The 18931-nt window shown below is 46.1% G+C and overlaps 1 protein-coding gene across 3 annotated transcripts in view; it reads right to left on the reverse strand.

Moving 5' to 3' along the window:
- The window catches only part of PLBD1 (phospholipase B domain containing 1), a 227825-nt gene that overhangs the window by 143869 nt on the left and 65025 nt on the right, over nucleotides 1–18931 (reverse strand). For 2 of the 3 annotated variants that reach the window (XM_085601437.1, XM_085601436.1), the window contains exon 2: nucleotides 14962–15018. In XM_085601437.1, the coding sequence (XP_085457563.1) occupies nucleotides 14962–14998 (37 nt within the window). In that variant the 5' untranslated portion in view covers nucleotides 14999–15018. Of the gene's footprint in view, nucleotides 1–14024; nucleotides 14067–14961; nucleotides 15019–18931 lie in introns of all 3 variants that reach the window. The other variant, XM_085601435.1, reaches the window with a different exon arrangement.

Here is an 18931-nt window from a genome sequence, read left to right on the forward strand (position 1 = left end):
GAGCGATTTAAATTATTGTTGCCAAAAAAAGACTTTTGAGTTACTGTCAATTTCGTTAGGCCATTGAGAAAGTTGTGGCACACCCAAATCTAGAAGAGATTTTCTAACATAGGCCAGCCGGGGATATTTTGGCAATAATCTAAGACAAGACGGGATAAATTAGTGCGAGGTGAACTTCAGATTTTAGCCTAAAGTTGAAGTGGGGCTAATTTAATTGTGTCCTCACGTATGGCAGATTTATTTAGAAGTACACATAGGAACTGCTAATAATCTGGAAAAAAATGTATTTCTACAGTTTGTAAAGGGGAAGAATTGATATACCCCCACACAGCTGCCCAATAGTTGCCAAAAGAAACACACTTGGTTTTATATAACGTAATTAAGTCCCTTATTGGTTTGCGTTTGAGTTTTATGGCGAACAAGAAAATTGCATCAATCACATTACCAATTTGAGTCAATAACCTGTCCCAGTTAAAATTAACTTCCATTAAGTTTCCCACGCAATTAAAATGTAATACTTTCGCAATAGGAGTCTCATCCAATTATAAATCTGCGTGAGCGGGTGTTCCTGGGGCCACAAGTCATAGTAAAAGATTTGGAATGATTGACCTTCAAGCCTAAATTGGTCATATAAGCATTCAATAAAAGTTGAAACCCATTAGCAGGACGAGACAACAGCACTGTGTCGTCCGTGTACAATAAATAACACTGGCACAAACGTATCTCCAATTTTAGGCGAATCTTTGACATTTGATTGTAAGAACCCCTCCAGAGAATGAATGTAAAAAAGAAATAAAATAGGGGCCAAATGCATCCCTTTCTCACCCCCCCGATAACCTTAAAAGTAGAAGTACTGTCCCAGACAGGCTATATGAAACCTGTGCCGAAGTGTACCAATGCAGGCGATTTAGAAATTTGATTATGCCTTTGCAACCCTGGCATCAGTCATCAGAGTCCAAAACCTATCCATGTCCACAAAGTCAAAATCACTAGATAAGTTCATAAAGGCCAGGTGCAGGGCACTCCCCCTGGCCCTTACATACTTCCCAGTGATCATGAGCGGGTTGAGTGGCTGTTCGACCGTGCCTACACCTTGGCGGGAACCATATCTTACCTCTGACAGGAACCCTTTGTCATCGGCCACTCCTCTAACTTCTGGAGAATCACCCTACCCAAGATCTTAACAGAGGAGCCCCGAAGTGAGATCGAGGGGTAACATGCAGGGTTTCCCCTGTTGCCCTTCTTAAAGACAGGGACAATGGTGGAACACCTTCAAGAGTTAGGTAATCGCGCAAAGGGAATGGCCCGAAACAGATTTGTCAATGAGGGGGTCCAGAATGGTACGATACATTTGAAAACATCAATTGGCACCCCGTTCGGGCCCTGGGCCGTGACTTAAAATAGCTACAGTAACCTCAAACACATCAATTTGTGGCATGGTGAATCCACCAACTTTCCCACGGTAGGCGGGGTAATTTGCTTTGCAAGGAGGATTAGTTGGAGAGCTAGAATCAGCAGAGCTGAAAATCGAAAAGAAGTGGAGCAACGACTCCTCTGGCAAAACATGGCAAGATATTGTCGATTTCCCATCTGCTGAGAAATGTGGGTGATTAATGACATTCCAAAATGCCTTCAAGTATCTAGATTTAGCAGCAAATCTTCCCATGCCACCTCTCTGATTTCCTTTCTTCTTGACTCAAGGGTCGACATGTAAACCCGCCTTGCATACCTAATTGCTTCTAAGGCTCTAGGGACAACCTGAAGGACCTGCTTCCATTCACTTAAGGCAACAGAACAGTCTCAGTTACATCATCTATGGGGGGACTTCCATGGTATTAATTTCAACAGACATCATACTATATAGTGAGATGCAAAAATCATCAAAATGTCCTAATATGGAGTGTGGGTCTGCTACCTCACAGAGAGAGCACATCATGCGCTCTCTATTAGAGCTGACCATATCTGCAAAGAGTTTGTCCAAGTTTATATTTCTCCACTTCAGCAGTAGCCCCTTGTTGCGACCATACAGTAGGGTATCAGGAGAGGCAGACAGGACAGAAGGGAGTAAGTTATCACAGCAATCTGGACAAGATATGCAGATAATAACAGGATTAAGGCCACTAATAGTAGATAGGATAGCTCACTCCAACACTGAAGGCACTAGATGGGAAGAAAGAAGAATAACATCAATAGTTGACCCACTGGCCCTCCACGTGAAGGTTGGTGGTTGGACTGCCCGATCTTTAACAAAATCCAAATTAAATAAATAATAATGAATGATGATGTGATTTAAAACCTCTCCATTGCGCATAAAATGGGAAAGATCATCATGCCAACCCATTATGCCATATACATGGTCTTTCGGAAAATGGCATTTAGTTATATTAAAATCACTCAGCCATATAATAGTTACCCTGACAGAGCTGTTATCTAAAAAATTGGATATGAAACTCTCCAGATCCAAAAGCAGGTCAATAGGAAAATTAGAGAAAAAGTTAAAATAACAATTAATCAGGAGCAAAATTAAACCACCTGGTAAGTTAAATAACACAATTTGATACCAGGGAGCTGACTGTAATACTCTGATTTTAAGACACTTAGCCTGAAAAGGGATAAGCACCCCAAGCCTCCCTTTAGAACGACCAGCCAAGGAGGGTAAAGCAGGAACACAATAAGATTGATATTCATTTATAAGAAAAGCAGCCCTCTCGCAAGTCTCTTGACCACATACCACATCAAAAGTGAGTATTGTGTCAAAACAATCTGAATTGTCTAATTTCCTCTCAATTGCAGCAACATTCCAAGAAAGAAACTTATTCCCCCAGGGCCAGTAACAGTATTGGTGGAACCAATGTCCAAAATAGGAGAAACTCTAGGGGAGTTACCATCCACTAAGGGAGTACATGTATCTGCTGGAACAGTTATAACAGGCTTTGAGACGAGTAATATTCTCACATTAATGCAACAGATGTTAAAAACCAAATAAACACCCAAAGACATTATGAAAAGAAAGGTACTTCCAATCTGCTGTGTAACAATGATACACCAGATTTTTTTCTATAAACACTTTCTTAAACAGGTTACCAAAAATATATGGTTTACACTTTTACCGCTAACAAAAATAAAAGCATAAAATATAAATATGTTGAAAAAAGGCCCTAATGTTACCATCAGTGGGCAAAGGTTTAGCCAGCATAATAACAAACAGTGAGGAGTGGGATAGAGAAATTCTCAAAGCACCGATTGTCACATTGAACATTGAATAATGAAAAATCAGAATGCAAGCCCTTCCTTTAATATCTACCAGAGTTATGAGAGATTCTGAAACTGGCTGTCAGGAATGGATGGATAAAGACAGAGACACAATACGATTTGACAACCATACAAATAACCCTAATGTTGTACGATTGACCATAAAATCAAAGACCTACTTGGCATATGCTGCATGCACACATTTTAATTACAATATTTTTTAAGATAATATATATTTTGTTAATTTGATACAGGATTGTACATAGCACTATTAATGGACCCTTCAAAGTGATGCACACGAGCGAAACGTCTGGAAGTAAAGCTGATTGGGAAGTTGGAGTTCAGTCAGTGAACGGGTAGCTCCTGTCCGATACTCTTTGATCACCTCTCCCACATGCATGACTGTAGGCAGGGCGACTGGAATTATGCGTTTGTGCAGCCGCAGAGATTTTCGCATAATTGTAGATTTGCCTTCATCTGCCGTATAATCTGCAGATTTGAACAAAAACAAGGTGTTTCTAGTTCAAATGGTTCTAAAGTTAGAAAAAACGCAGCGACACATGTTGCTGTGCAGTGGAAGGTCCTTTGCAAAGGTTGACTGGTCACCTTTTTGTAGCTTAGTGCTATATGTGGGTGTTAAACCGCTACTAATGATGTGCAACTAATTCCCAGACAGTGTTAACAAGTTTAAAAATGACAAAGTAATGAAGTAATACAATCACAAAATGCGCCAAATAATGACCCATAATTTGTCTTTTCTTGCCGCATAATTTCCTCAACCCTGGCACATTATGTGTCCCTCCCCAGCAGCATAATTCCAGTGGCCCTGACTGTAGGTTTTGTTTTGAACTGGGGGTCCCTAGTTGGCGAATGTATGACGTTACAACGCATACATTTACATCGCGGTTTTGACAACGACTTGCGTTGGAGGGCGCTGGACTTAGGAGTAGTATAATTTACTATTCCAACTCCAGTCTACGTACAGTAGGGAAGGTGTTGGATAGTAAATTATACTATTCCTTGTCCTAGAGCGCCATCTAGCGCAAGTCGTTGTAACGACTTGCGTTGTAAAAACCGCGATGTAATGGCATCGCGATGTAATCCCCGTGTTGTAAACGATGTTTCCCCTAGTTGGCTGAGGTAGGTACCTTAGTCCAAATAGGGACCCTTGCTTCTAGTCAGGGAAAGGAGGGACACACTCTTCGGTAACCCCTGCTCACCCTCCGGTAGCTTGGCACGAGCAGCAAGGCTCATCTCCAAGGCAATGTGTGAAGTATTTGCAACCACACTCCCAGTAACACAGTGATAACACCACAAATGGACACCACACTGATGTAGGAAAATAGCGGTATCTGTATCAAGAAGAAATACGATGAGAGCAAACGATAAAAATATCCAGCATATGCGTATTCGTAATATTTCACTGGGCCGGTTTTTAGGCCAACAATCACTTGTAGGTTCTTGCGGTATTAATGAGCAGTTCACGATGATCTAATGCAGTCCTAATGCAATGCTGTGCAGTTCGTAATGCAGTTCGTAATGTAGAAATAAGACAGTCCTTAATGCAAGTACTAATGCGGATCGTAAAGCAAGTAATAATGCAGTCTGCAATGCAAGTTCTAATGCGGATCGTAAAGGCAAGTAATAATACAATTCGTAATGCAAGTACTAATACGGATCGTAAAAGCAAGTAATGCAGTTCGTAGAGCAAGTACTAATGCGGATCGTCAAAGCAACTTGGCACTGATCGCGGTGCTAGTGAAGGTCTCTACGCCACTATTGCCAGAATATGCCCCCAATACTGTTATGCAGGAAACAAAGTGCAGCTCCACAATCTGACCCCGAAACTGCCACTCCTCGGCGAGTACGGACCGCGATACTGACTTGAGCAGAGTCTCGCGCTGCAAAGATGGGAAAGGCCGAGAGCGGTCTCATGTAGCACGCACTTCACCCCAGGCAGCGACACACGCACGCTCGCTGAGCGTTACCTGGGGGGGCAGTCTCTCTCACCTCTCTTCGCGGCTTGGGCGTCACGCCGGGCGGCTTTGGCTTGGCGGCGGCTGCTCCTCGCAGTGAGAGTCGGGCTACCAGGAGACGGCCTCGCAGCTGATCGGCTCCCATTGCGACTCCGTTGATCTTGGGCAAAGGACCTTGGACCCACAATGGTGAAGGTCCACAGGTCTCTCCTTGGCAAAGGCAGGCTCGGGCCGGTGGCGGCGATTTCTCACGGCTCTCCCTTGGGACGACGGTCCGGGCCGATGGCGATAACGATCACAGCACTTCTGGTCACGCTGTCGATCGAAGCAGAGCGCAAGACTGCACCGGGGCACACGGTCACGAGGCAATTCTCACAAAGGTCTCAGGCTGCAATAAGCACACGCACACAGCGTCGCTGAGACACATTTGGAAACTTTTGGAAACTTTGATGTTCCTGAGTTTCCACAACAGGGAGCCAGCTCCTCTTGGGCCCTTGGAGACAAGTTACTTCAGGACACAGCAAAGTCCTTTCAAGCAGGGGGACACAGCAAAGTCCCTTTTCCTCTCCCTAGTCAAAAAACTGCAGGCCAGCCCCAGAACACAGAGCAAGGGCAGTCCTTCTCTTCAGTCTCTTCAGCTGTTCTTCTTTGGCAGAGATTCCTCTTGATCACAAAGTAGTTTCAATCCTTGTTCAGGCTTGAGTTCAGTCTTGAGTTCAGGGGTTTCAGCTCTCACATTTATACCCCTAAATGCCTTTGAAGTATTTGTGTTCAGAAGGTTCTGAGCCCGGTCCAAACCAGTTCTGGGTGTTTTCCTGCCAGTGCACACCTTCTTTCTTTGATAGTGAGTGTCTGGGCCTCAGACACTCCACAGGAGGTGGAGCCATTCGTTTGTGGCAGTAGCACAGCCCTCTCCGCATCAAAGGAGCTACTCCTCCCACCACACCAAATGCTAGTCAGCCTGTTGCTGTCTCACCTACTCCTCCCTGGTGTCAAGACACCTTCCCAGACCCTGTCACATCCAAACCCAGACAGTCAATACACAACCAGGCGGAGGCACACAGGATGGTCAGGACAAGAAACCAGTCACTTCTAAAAGTGTGGTTTCTAAACACACAATTTAAAAACCATCTTCACAAAAAGATGTGTTATTAAATTCTGAGTTCAGGCACTCTAAACTCCATCTCTCCATCTTATGCCTATGGGAAGATATGCTGGAAACGTGACACAGCATTCCCTATTCTGTCCTATGGGCAAGATGGCGTTGCAACAGTGAAAAACGAATTTGGCAGTATTTCACTGTCAGGACATGGTACACACCTCAATACATGTCCTACCGTTCACATACACTGCACCCTGCCCGGGGGTTGGGGGGGGGTACCTTGGGCCTAATATAGGGGTGTCTGATGTGAATAAAAAGGGAAGGGTAAGGCCTGGCAAGTGGGTGCACTTGTCAAGGCAACAAGGCAGTTAAACTGCATGCAGTCACTGCAGTGGCAGGCCTAAGATCTCTTTTTAGGGCTACTTGTGTGTGTGGCACAATTAGTGCTTCAGGCCCACTAGTAGCATTTGCATTACCAGCCCTGGCACACACAGTGCACTTTACTAGTAAGACAAACATACCAATTATGGACAACCAATTACCATAACACTTTACACAGAGAGCATAGGCACTGGTCAGCAGTAGTAAAGTGCCCAGAGTCCTAAACCCAAGAAAAACAGGCCAGTAACAATACAGGAGGAAGGCAAAAAGTTCAGGGATGACCCTGCAAAAAGGGCCAAGTGATCCTAAACCGTGCGGGCTTTAGGCCTTTCAGAAAAACATGCAATTAAGCTCAGTGTTGAGGCTTGGGTTCCAAAGAACATTCCTCTGTGCTTCAGTTGTCTGAAGGTTCAATAGGTGAAGCGTGCCGTTGCTGAAAATAGGGCCTGCTGGGAGGATAGTACTGGGCAAGTTTTTCAACTTAAACAAGTAGGCATTGTTTACAGTGAAGAGGACTTTGTACAACATACCTACATCCACTGTGAGCCATTGAAGGAGTTCCAAAGGTGGTTTTCATGGGTGTGGTACCAGTATGTCATTGCCTTAATATCATCTCACAAATATTTTGGGGCCTTTTCATAAAGGCATTTTGGAGTATTTAAAAAGTGTGCCAGTATTCTTTTGCATAATCGTAAATGAGTTTGTGATTGTCCCTGAAGCGTCTCCCTCTCTATTAGCAAAGGTGTAAAGAGATCACAATGCTTTCTATTTGTACTAACCTGACATGAATATTCCCTCAACCTTCCAGTTTTATTCCCATTTGAGATGTTTTGGGGCCAATTCTAAAAGGTATATAAGATATAAGAGTAGGTAAAAGAGTACTATGGAATTAAGTTTAAGTATTCCAAAGTTTTTTTTGTGAGAAGACCCCTATTGTTTTCCAAAAATAGTGTTGCATTGCTGTAAATAATGGATAATATACACCCAACTGAGCAATATTTTTATACACAATATTTATACCACGTTATTTTTGTTAGACGACATTTATGGCCTGATTTAGTTAGTATATAACAGGATTTACATTTTGGCAGATGGGATATCCGTCACCGATGTGGGGGAGTAACCCGTACGCCGAGATCTAAATCCGGCCCTGTGTATACAATAATAAATGATGCATGCAGCAACCCATCGCTAAAACTCTTGTAAGCACTATCTGATGGTCAGTATGGAGGAATGGGCAGATTCCTCAGAGGGAGAGCTGGAAATGTATGCTTGGCCCACATATTGATCATCGAGGTGAAGGACATTCCTTAATTAAATATAACTCCTACGCCTGCAGCTTTCAGCATGGTGGTGTGCCCAAGATAGGGGGATGGGGGGGGCTATAGAAAGGTGGCAAGTTGGATTCTATTCCACTTGGGTCCAGGATCTTTACTTTCCACATAAATACCTTTAATCTAGTGACAACATGATCCATCTAAGTGGTGATATTAGTCTAGTTTGTTGGCCTAGCAGGAACTTAATTAAACTCTGAACATATGTTTGAAAGGTAACAAGATACTGCTTTGCGAAAGGTGTAAGCAGGTGCATACATACATTCAAGTCTAAAAGGCAAGGTGGGAACTCTGTGGTACTCTGTAAAAACAACAAATTAGTCATGAGGTCTGTCTTAAGTGATGAGGTGAGCTGATTCACACCTGCAGCACTGCAGGCCTGCACTAACTGTTTATGGTTCAAATCTTTTTTACTGCATTTATATACAGGGAGCACGAGGCTCTGCTTCAATATTCTACATTCTCCCCATGTCAACCAAACCAAACAGTTCCTCCCGACACCCCCTTCCCCTCCCCCCCCCCCCTCCACCCCCCGGGTACTCACTTTGAAGGTCTTTATTCTGTAAGGCATTACATTGCATCAAAAGCCTCGCTCTGGTAGGTAGTGCAAGCCTGTGGAGTGTCCCCCACCTCTGTTAAACTCAGTAAGCATAGGTATCTAGAGCATGTTAACTCTATAAATTCCACAGATAAAAGAGCAATGAAGCGGTGTCATAGCTCCCCTGTACAAGTCGTCCTTGGCGATGAGAGTAAAGGTGAGCCTCTCCATACCCAGTATATATCGTAGATGGTGGATCCAACCCAAATATGTCCAGATTTTATAAGCACTCCAGTGTGTCGAGATGTTTCGAAGGGCTGTTTCCAGCGTAAGCCCGATAGGGCACCCTGTGCGGAGTTTGAGGGGAAACTTAAGGGCATTAGGGAGCCCAAGGATGATATATGCAGGGAATCATGGAAGCTGCATCTTTAGGTGAGTATCTATCTCGGATAAAATCGTATCCCAATATTGTGTGAGTTTGGGGCAGTCCCAGAACAAGCTAGCAGAGTCCTACTGGATTCACATCTCCTCCAGCAGTCCGCACGTCTTGTAGGGTTCCCTCCATGAAGGCGCACTGGCCTAAGATACCAATAAGTCGTAATTTTGGTGGCAGTGTCAATGCTAGCTGTGTTTCGCGCAGTGTGTCGTGCCTGATCGTATATTTCCTTCCATTCTTTCTGTGACCGGATTTCCATTTCCCAGTGTCTCTGTCCAGCTGTCTTAGTCTGTGGGATGGCATGCTGCGAAAGTCCATACAGGTCTGTGATGAGTAGTTTGTCTGAGGGCTTTGTAACTAGCCACTTTATGAAGGGGGTGAGGGGCTTCCGCGCCAGGTACGTATTGTCGGATGAGACAGCCAATTTCGTATCTGCACGTAGTGCATCATCTCCGACTTTGGCAGCGGATAGTTTGTACGCAGCTGGTCAAAGGGGAGAGGGATCTATTCATGACAGATGGAGCGGCACCCGGCAAGTTGCCAAAGCGGATACACTTTTTGGTCAAGTCCCAGAGTAAAATCAGTATTGTCTAATAGTGGTGTTAAACAGGAGGGAAACAACAATTAACCTCTCCCACAACCCAAGCATGGCCTTAGTAATCGGTGAAGAATTCAGACCCCGTGGACGCTGTGACTTGAGGAGAAACTGGATCTTCCACATGTGTAAGCCTGTGACCCCTCGGTCCATGAACAACCAAGGTTTCTCTGATTCCTCCCTGGTCCACTCCACCATATAGCAGAGTTGGGCCACCTCGCAATAATGTAGGAGATTTGGAATGCCCAGATCCCCCTCACCTGGAGGTCAGTAACACTGCTTGTGTTTCACTTGGGGTCTCCTATGTGCCCCCGACACAGCAGTTTATCTCTTCTTGCAGAGACTGTATCATGCCCGTTGGAGGTTCTATTGGGAGAGTCTGGAACAGAAATAGTATTTTGGGAAGGAAGTCATCTTTAGAGACGCTATTCAACCAAGCCAGGACAGCTGATACTGCGTCCATTGGGCCAGATCCCGCTTTATTTGCCGGAGTAAGGTATGGTATTAAGAGACGCAGTTGCTTTTACAGTAGGGAGGAGTTACACTCCTAAAGAAGGTATGGATATGGTCGCCCACTGAATGGGATATCGGCGAGCGAGTTGCTCAACGGTCACTGGAGAGACCAAACAGGTTAAGGGCTTGCGATTTTTGGATATTAATGCGGAAACCTGCTTGTAGGAAAGTAGGATCTGCTTTCATGGTCAACCCCACTTTTTGCTGGTGTCATTTGGTTTTACTGACTAGTCATACTGGGATCCTGCTAATCAGAACCCCAGTCTATGTGCTTCTTCCCTAAATTGGACATGGTAAGTACTTGGGTATACTCCTGACTGGCTACTGGTGTACCCTTGTAAGTCCCTAGTATATGATAATAAGGTACCCAGGGTATAGGTACACCAAGTGTCGCCCATGGGCTGAAGCATGTATTATGCCACCCATGAGAGACCACTCACATTGTGACTACAGGCCTGCCATTGCAGCCTTCGTAAGCTGGTGCTAGCACCACTTACGACAGATATAATTTTCCTTATATCTGAGGTCACTGCACTTAAGACCTATAAGTCAGGGTGCTCAGTTATAAGTGTGAGGGTGGTCCTGCAGGAGTAGGACACCCCTACAAACCTCGGAGTCCATTCTCACGGGTTGTAAGTGCATCAGCCATTACAATACATAGAGCGGCCATGCGTCACTACGCGATGGCTACATCTTAACTGGCTGCAATGAACCCGGTCGTGTTTGGCTTCAAACATGTTGGAATCATACCCCCGCACTGTAAGTGGTGTGGGAGGTATGATTCCATGCACTGTAAAGCTCCTCCGGGAGGCCCTCTGTGCTCGCGGTACCAGTCTTCTGAATCCGGACAGAAAACTATGGCTACTGCCGGCCAGAGACATGATTCTGCCCTCCTACTGCTCAGCCAGACTCTAGCAGGGGAAGGCAGGACAATAGGTTTACTGTTAGGGAGGTGTGACCACCTCCCAGACAGGACTTAGTGTATTGAGACAGGGTGGAAGCGCTTGCCAGCGCCACTAGATTGCTTTGAAGGGAACATTTGGTGCCATCCTTGCATACTCCAGTTGAAACCAGTTCAGGGAGCCAACGGCTCCTGCTCTGGCATGAAACTGGACAGGGGACATGGAGTATCCTCTACACTGTCGAGCGCCTCCACTGAGAGGGACCAGTGAATCGTCCCAACCCTTTACTTAGGGTAATTAAGCGCTTACCTGTGGGTGGGTCACTAGACTCGTTGGGGCACAAGATTCAGATCTGAAACCACTTCAACTTCAACTGTCTGGGCACTTTGGACTTCGCTGGACTTCACTTTGGGAACCAAAGCTGCAACTGGGAAGCCCCCTGCTGCTCCTGGGCTCGTTGTCCTGCCAGTCCTCTGCAACGTCTGTGCCTGTGCTCCATACAGGTTCTTCCCAAGGTCTGTGGACATTGAAGACACCTGAAGAAATCTCGCTTGGAGTGAAGGAGTCACTCCCCTGCATCTGCAGGCACAGCAATAAAGCTGACCGGTCTGCTGTTCCTGAGCTCCTACTGACTCCAAAAGGTTCAGCAACACAGGTGGTGGTTGTGCAACTCCCTTGAGATCTGCACTGTCTTCACAGCAAGTTTGAAGCCAGTATCCCTCGTCGGAACTGCTGGAGCAGTACCCCTGTGTATCGCTTCGACTTGCCGTTGTCAAGGCTTGTTGGCTCGCTCCCAGAAACAGGAGAGTGGCCCCACTACTCCAAGAAACAGGGTTCCTTATACAGCAATGTATCAACAAAAAGGGATCTCTTGGAGAAATTAACCATCAGACAAATCACACTTCACTGTCTTCACAACCAAATACTTCTCACTGTCTTAAAAGGACTCAAGAGGCAATTATACAAAATCTGTTTTAACAGAACATATGTTAAAACCAAGTATACAATTGTAAAAATCATCTTAATCCAAATATTTATAAAGATACATTCCACAGATATTATTAAAATCTTATGTCGAGAGACACATCACAAGCAAGACATACATATTTCTTATTCAAAATGCTTGTTAATTTGAAGGAATCAACTGTTTAAAATATCTGAAAACCCTTTTAAAAATAAAATAGTTTGTTGTTCCTCAAATTTAACAACCGGGGGCATTGGCACGTTTCAGTGGATAAACGGTAAAGAACCACCTTCTTCAGGACAAGAAGAATTTTTATTTCTCTAGTCAGGTATGTAATATTCACCAGCTTTTTGTTATTGTTGTTTGAATGAGATACACTATTGACCATCAAATAGCCAGGTCAGATAAAAATTATTGTTGCCTTGAAGAAGGTGGTTCTTCACTGTTTATCCACCAAAACGTGTCGACGCCCCCCTGTTGTTGTTAAATTTGAAGGAACGACAAACTATTTTTAAAAAGGTGTACAGATATTTTAAACAGTTGATTCCTTCAAATTATCTAACATTTTGAATGACAAATATGTAAGTCTTGTTTGTGATCTCTCTCTTGATATAAGATTTTAACAATATCTGTGGAATGTATCTTTTTAAATATTTGGATTAAGATGATTTTTACAATTGTATAATTGGTTTTATCATATGTTCTATTAAAACAGATTGTGTATAATTGCCTCTTTGGTCCTTTTAAGACTGACAGTGAGAAGTATTTGGTTGTGAAGACAGTGGCATGTGACTTGTCTGAATGTTAATTTCTCTAAGAGTTCCCTTTTTGTTGATACAGTGTTGACTCTCTCCTCCAGAGATCTTCAAGCTCCAAGAAGCTCCAGCCTCAAGCATCTCCTGCAGCCAAGATCCGCATCCTCTGCACCATGGGTCCTCTCGAGAGTCTTCTTTGGCTCCAGTGAGCTCCTCTCCTTGCTCAGTCCTGCTCTGACTTACCTGCTCGTGGTGAGTCACTTAGACCTTGCTGGTCCCAACGCAGCGCCTTTTTCTACGACTACATTGGATGCCATTGCCAAGGCTTTTTGGTGCCCTCGCCGGACACTGACTCCTTGGCTCTCGACAACCAACGTGGTCTTCTCCTGCTCTTCCACAGCGTCGCCTGGGCCGCACAGCCGCAACTTCAAAGGCACCGTCAACTCTCCTGCATCTCCGACATCGGTGGGAATTCGTCTTCCGTGGCTCCTGGTCACTCCTGAGTGGCATAGACTCTGTCCCCTCTGAAGTCCTCCATTGTGGTTTATGGTGGTTTCCAACGTCATTTCGCACCTCTGCACCTGGCTTCCCTGGTGAGGGTATCCTGGTTGCTGGGGTGTCCACAGATGGGGTGACTCTCCAACCTTCCATCTTCCACAGGGTTTCTTCAGGGTCCGCTGGGAAGGGTCCTGTTTTTTACAAATCTGCAACGCAACTTACCCATTGACTTGCATTGAGCACGAGGTCGTGTTCCCACTCTGCACACGACCTCCGTGGGGTTCTTAGATACTCACCTTGGGTGGTTCCTTGGGTCCCCGACTCTTCTAGGTCTGCTGGGTCCATTCTGTGGTTCGCATTCGACTATTTTAGTATATGGTTTGGTCTCCCCCGGAGAGCACTGTCTATTTGTGCTACCTTTGTGTTCTATTTCCAAAGTACTTGTGTGCATTGTGTTTATATCTCCAGGCAGGAGATATTGCAATTTGTCAGTGAGTGTTTATAATAAATACATATTTTTAAGACTACACTGTGTGGTTCTTTTTCGCTTAAGCTACACCATTAAGTACTGGTAAAACAAGCTGCTTTATGCTCCTTCTAGACTAAGCCTGAAAGCTGCTCTCCACAGCTACCACTTAAGAGAGCTTTCTAAGGTTGTCTAAGACCACAAACATCACCATAAGGGTTGTCTGGATTAGTGCACGGTGCTACACTTACATAAGTGAGCACCATTGTGAGAAGGGAGAGGTCACCATATCTCATAATTCCCCAAACTCACCCGGTGCTGCTGAGACATCGCAGAACGCCGACAACCCCGTTGCTGCAAGAACAGAATGAAAGGGGTTAAAACTAAAACAAACTCTTCACGCAGGAAGGAGGCGGGCCCACCCAGTCTAGGACCCAATCAGGAGAACGGAATGGAGGAGAAATGGGGTTCATCATCCCAAGTGAGGTGCGAGAGGCCAGTGGGTGGAGTCAGCGATACCCGGATGACGCCAAGGACCGCGGACCAGAGGAAACACAAGGAAGCCACAAAGAGACGCCGCCGGGAAACGTAGAACCAAAAGAAGCGGGCGACGAAGAAGACAAAACTCCAGACGACTGGAATGAAGATTGGTGGAGTCCCCCAGGGAATTCCTACACGCCGCCACAACTTAGAAGAGTTGCGGCACTCGCAATATGTACCTTGGACGGGGGAGGGAGCCTAGGGGACGGCTCAGAGAGTAAAGGGAAGTGAGAGTGGGGACACGAAGGGATTTGAAATAACCCCGTTTGGTACTTTCAGCAGTGTGCAATAATCTCCTCAGGAGAGAGGCGATAATTCTTTTGTTTTATTTACATTCCTTCTTTCTCCTATTGGGCATAAATTCCTTTAATTAGGAGTACCTGATCCCGATTTAAAAAACAAAACGACAGGGATATAGCGATCCCCTTGTAAAACAGAAAACGGAGTAAGAAATGAAACTCCCATATTACTTTCAAAGAATCCCTCATCCTGTTCTTATAGTTTTTTTTCTGTTTACTATACCGCTTGCATTAAATTCAGAGAAAAGGGGGAGAGCACCTGAATGTGATTGAGCACTGTTGATCAATGTGGGATATCACTGATAAAAATCATCACGTCTAAAGCGGAGTCTCTCATATATTTCTCATAACTCCTGGTGTGGTGAAGGACGCCATCCTCAAACCCCATTGCATAAAAACACTATACTTACCTCCACCTTCTTCTTTTTCTGAGATTACTGGGGACATCTTCCTGGAAGAAGAGAACCCTATAAAAAAAAAAGAAGAGGAGTGTTCATTGAAGGAAGAAAGAAGATTAAAGACTTATTATCATTCCTATAATGGTCTACAAGCTTCCTTAAAATGAAAATACGGCAACATTGATAAGCACATTAAGCCTCCGCAATTCTTTTTCCACCCGTCCCTCCCAGGCTAAGGGCTAATAGCAGGGTGAGAGTGGGCACCCCTGCCGCAGGCCTCTGCAACTAGGAAAGCGATCTGAAGACAGCTCATTCACTCCATTGCTCGTCGTTGCCCGTAATTGCTAGGGATCCATGTAGTAAAGCATTTGCCAAAGTCAAAGTGGGCTAAGATTGCCTCCAAGTAGGACCAATGCACACAATCATAAGCTTTCTCAGCATCTATGGCCAGGAGAGAAGATTCCCCTGCCGGAGCATTTGGACTTGTTAATTAGATGGAGTACTCGTTTTATATTGTCGCTGCATCGTCTGTCTGGGACAAAGCCCACTTGATCTGGGGCTATCAATCCTGGCATTAGGGGTCTTAAACCCGCTGCCAGGATGCTAGTGAACAATTTAACGTCCACATTCAAAAGAGAAATTGGGCGATAAGAGTTGCATTGCTTTTTGTCCTCACCCAGTTTTGGAAGTACCACTATGGAGGCATATAGCATTGAAGGGGGGTACCAAGCCCAGCCCCGTAATGGAATTGAAGAGCAGGGTCAGGATTGGAGCGAGGGTAGAACAAAAAGTTTTATAAAAGAGAGCGACAAAATCATACAGTTCAGACCATTTAAGAGGTTTCTGGCGAGCTATTGTGGAGATAACCTCCTCTATCCTAATCGGGCAGTCCAGACTGTCTGCCTGCTCCACCCCACACTCACTGAAGTATAGGCCTGTCCCCTCCCGTGTGAGTGTTTGTCCAGTCTAAAGCTCCTTATAGAAATCTTGGAAGGTAGATGCTATAGGGCCATCCCCCACAACCGCGTCACCAGGAAATCCACTCCCGCCGACTGTCGTCGTGCTCGGAGTCTATTGGCCAACAAACTGCTGCATCTATTGCCCTCTACATAAAAGGAGTGTCTGAGCCAAAGGAACGCATATTAAGCCTTGTCAATGTCCAGACCTGCTAACTGTACGAATTCCACCTCGAGCTGCCTCCAAACCATTGGGGCACCTGTGTATGCGTTCTAGCATTCTAGTGTAGAGGTGTTCCCTTTTGTCGTGTCTCAATTTATTATCTGCCGCTGACACGGTGATCAGCTCCTCACAGATGACAGCCTTTAGGGCCACCCAAAGTGCAGTGACTGAAGTGCCCGTCGTGTCATTATTGGCAAGGTAGTCGACTATCGCTTAGGTAATCTCCATCACATCTGGTCAATTAAATAGTGTCTCTCGCATTCGTCATGACCGAGAGGGAAGGCACCTGGGTGGGAGAGCTATAGTGAGGGATACGGCAGCATGATCTGATAATGTTGTGCCTGCCATAGGTCCCCCAACCCCATCTCCTGCAACCATTGGGCCCCTTCACCCAGATAGGACTCCTGTGTGCCCGAATCTGTGTGTGGAGTGGTCTAGGTTGTTGTCAAACACCAAGTTCAAGTCACCCCATTAGCACCATTCTATCCTGTGTGGACATCACCTCTGCCACCACTCACTTCAGGAAATGCTCTTGACCCTCGTTGGGGCATACGAGGTCAGTGTAAAAATGTGGTCTTCCATAGTTACGGAATAGACCAGCAGGTGTCGCCTAATCTTACTAGCTTGTGGCCTACATTACCCCAAAACTCCTGCCATTTTAGAGTTGACAGAGAAGAACTGGTAAGGAAAGGCACATGATTGCATCCTATGACAATCAACAAGTGAGTCTTCTATAGGAGACATAGGCCGGCTCCATTCTACTCCAAGTATGACAGGATAGCCCACCTCTTGGTCGGATTATTAAGCTCCATCACGTCGAGGGTAACAATCTTTATTCAATCATGTGGAGATATAGGCGAGAAAAACGCTAAGTGTTGAACCCAAGAAGATGGTGCATCACTCGGTCTGACTCACCCTTTGGGGCAAGCCCCCTGCAGGTCTAGAGCATAGTGTGTACCTTCATGCAGTGAGTACCCTTCTGAACAGTAATACAAGATAATACAAGAAACATAAACCAAAACATTATGACTGCAATCTAAGGCCCGGCGCTAGCCAGAAATGTCCTACTGGGAAATTGGCCTAACAGGTCTGTACTGTGGTCCAAGTAGCTCACCAGGCTACCTCGTCTGGCCTTTCTCCCCCACCCACACTACTAACTGCAAACCGGATTCTTTCTGATACTCATGCTGCCTCTGGTCAGTCTGCATTGCTGGACATCGCCCCCTACCCCCACCCCAACTGGGGGCAGTTTGCTGGCCTCCCTCCTCAGGCTCCTCAAAGTTTAGCACTCGACAGGCTACTCACAGGGACAAGAGGTGGTGGAATTTATCCTCCTACCGGAAGATGGTGCAAAACGGGTGGCCCCAGGAGTATGAAACGCCTTGCTTCGAAGGTAGGAGGTGACTGGGTGGGAAACTCATCTCTTTTGCAGTGTAATGGCGGACAAGTCTTGATAGCGCATCAGCCTGTGTCCTCTGAATTGTAGGGGGTGCTGGTCCCTGGCCTTAGACAGAATGATCTCTTTAAGTTAGAAGTTCTGAACACAGCCCAGTATATCCACTGGAAGGGCCTTCTCCAGTCCTGTGAGTCCCACCCTATTTGCCCTGTCTAGCTGAATCCCTCCCTCCGGGAGGATCCCAGGATATGGAGGAAAAGGTCCTTAACATACTCTCCTACTTCCTTTCCTTCTGCATTTGGTCAGGGCCCCTCTCTTGTGGATGTTGTTGCACCTTAACTGGTTCTCGAGGTCTTCAGCGTGTGCCTGTAGATCGATGCGTTAGTCCCTATGCTGGATGATTTTTTTGCTGCAACTGTTCTATCCGCTCATCCCGGCTGGTTTCATGATCTTCGAGGGTAAAGACCAGATCCTCCACCTCCACCAGGTCCCGCCCAACATCTTTAATGTCATGAGGTAGTTCCTGTTTGACAGTCTGGAGGTTGTCTCTGAGGGAGGCAAACAGGGCCTCCAGAAATAAGCGTGCCACAGGTGCCTCGGCATCCTCTGCTTTGTGCATCGATTCTGAGGTTTGGACCTGTGGTCGATCTCCTAGTTGGGTCCCATTGGGTTTGGTCAGCATGTCTTTAAGAGTGCGGTCCTTTTCTCGCCCATGCCGCTGCCATGTTAGCTTGGTGCAACGGGTGGATGAATGTGGGAAACGTTATAGAGCTCCAAATGCGCTGCTGGTATGTTCAGTAGGACAAAGGCCAATCCAGCTGTCTAATTTGGCTTACTGGGCTCCCGCACAGCCTCCCTGCTATGGATTTTACACCTGTCCGCTCTGGTTGTACCAAGTGGTCTCCGGGACACCCCCAAATCTGTCTTGTGGTGTAAGGACCCCTCAAGTACCCAACTCGTGCCATGGAGGAGAGGTCTCAGTCATGGTCTCCTCTCTACTCGCCGCACCGTACCACGTGGGTCATAGTGTAAGTCTGTATGCAGTGTCTACAGCCGAGGGCCCCGCCGCAGGACACTCTCCCTTGGGGCGCTATCTTCGGGGACCACCGGTGCTCAAGGCCTCACCAGTGATGTTGCTGCTGATTCTCAGGGGCCTGCACTTCCTCTTCGCTCCAGTCCTACCGCTCAGTCCCAATATCACAGCCAGTGGGGCTTCGCTGTCCACACGGCCCTCCGTAGAACTTCAACGGCACCGGGAACACTCACAGCATAGGTACAATGTGGCCAGGAGACCCACAAAAGTACTATTCTGCAACTGTGGGGCCCGCACTTGGTCATTTTGGGCCTCAGCCTGTACCGCTGTTCCAGACCTGTACCAAAAAAACTCATCTCAGTACCCAGGACCCC

This window comes from Triturus cristatus, chromosome 4_2, assembly GCF_964204655.1.
Source record: "Triturus cristatus chromosome 4_2, aTriCri1.1, whole genome shotgun sequence".
NCBI classification, from domain to species: Eukaryota; Metazoa; Chordata; class Amphibia; order Caudata; family Salamandridae; genus Triturus; species Triturus cristatus.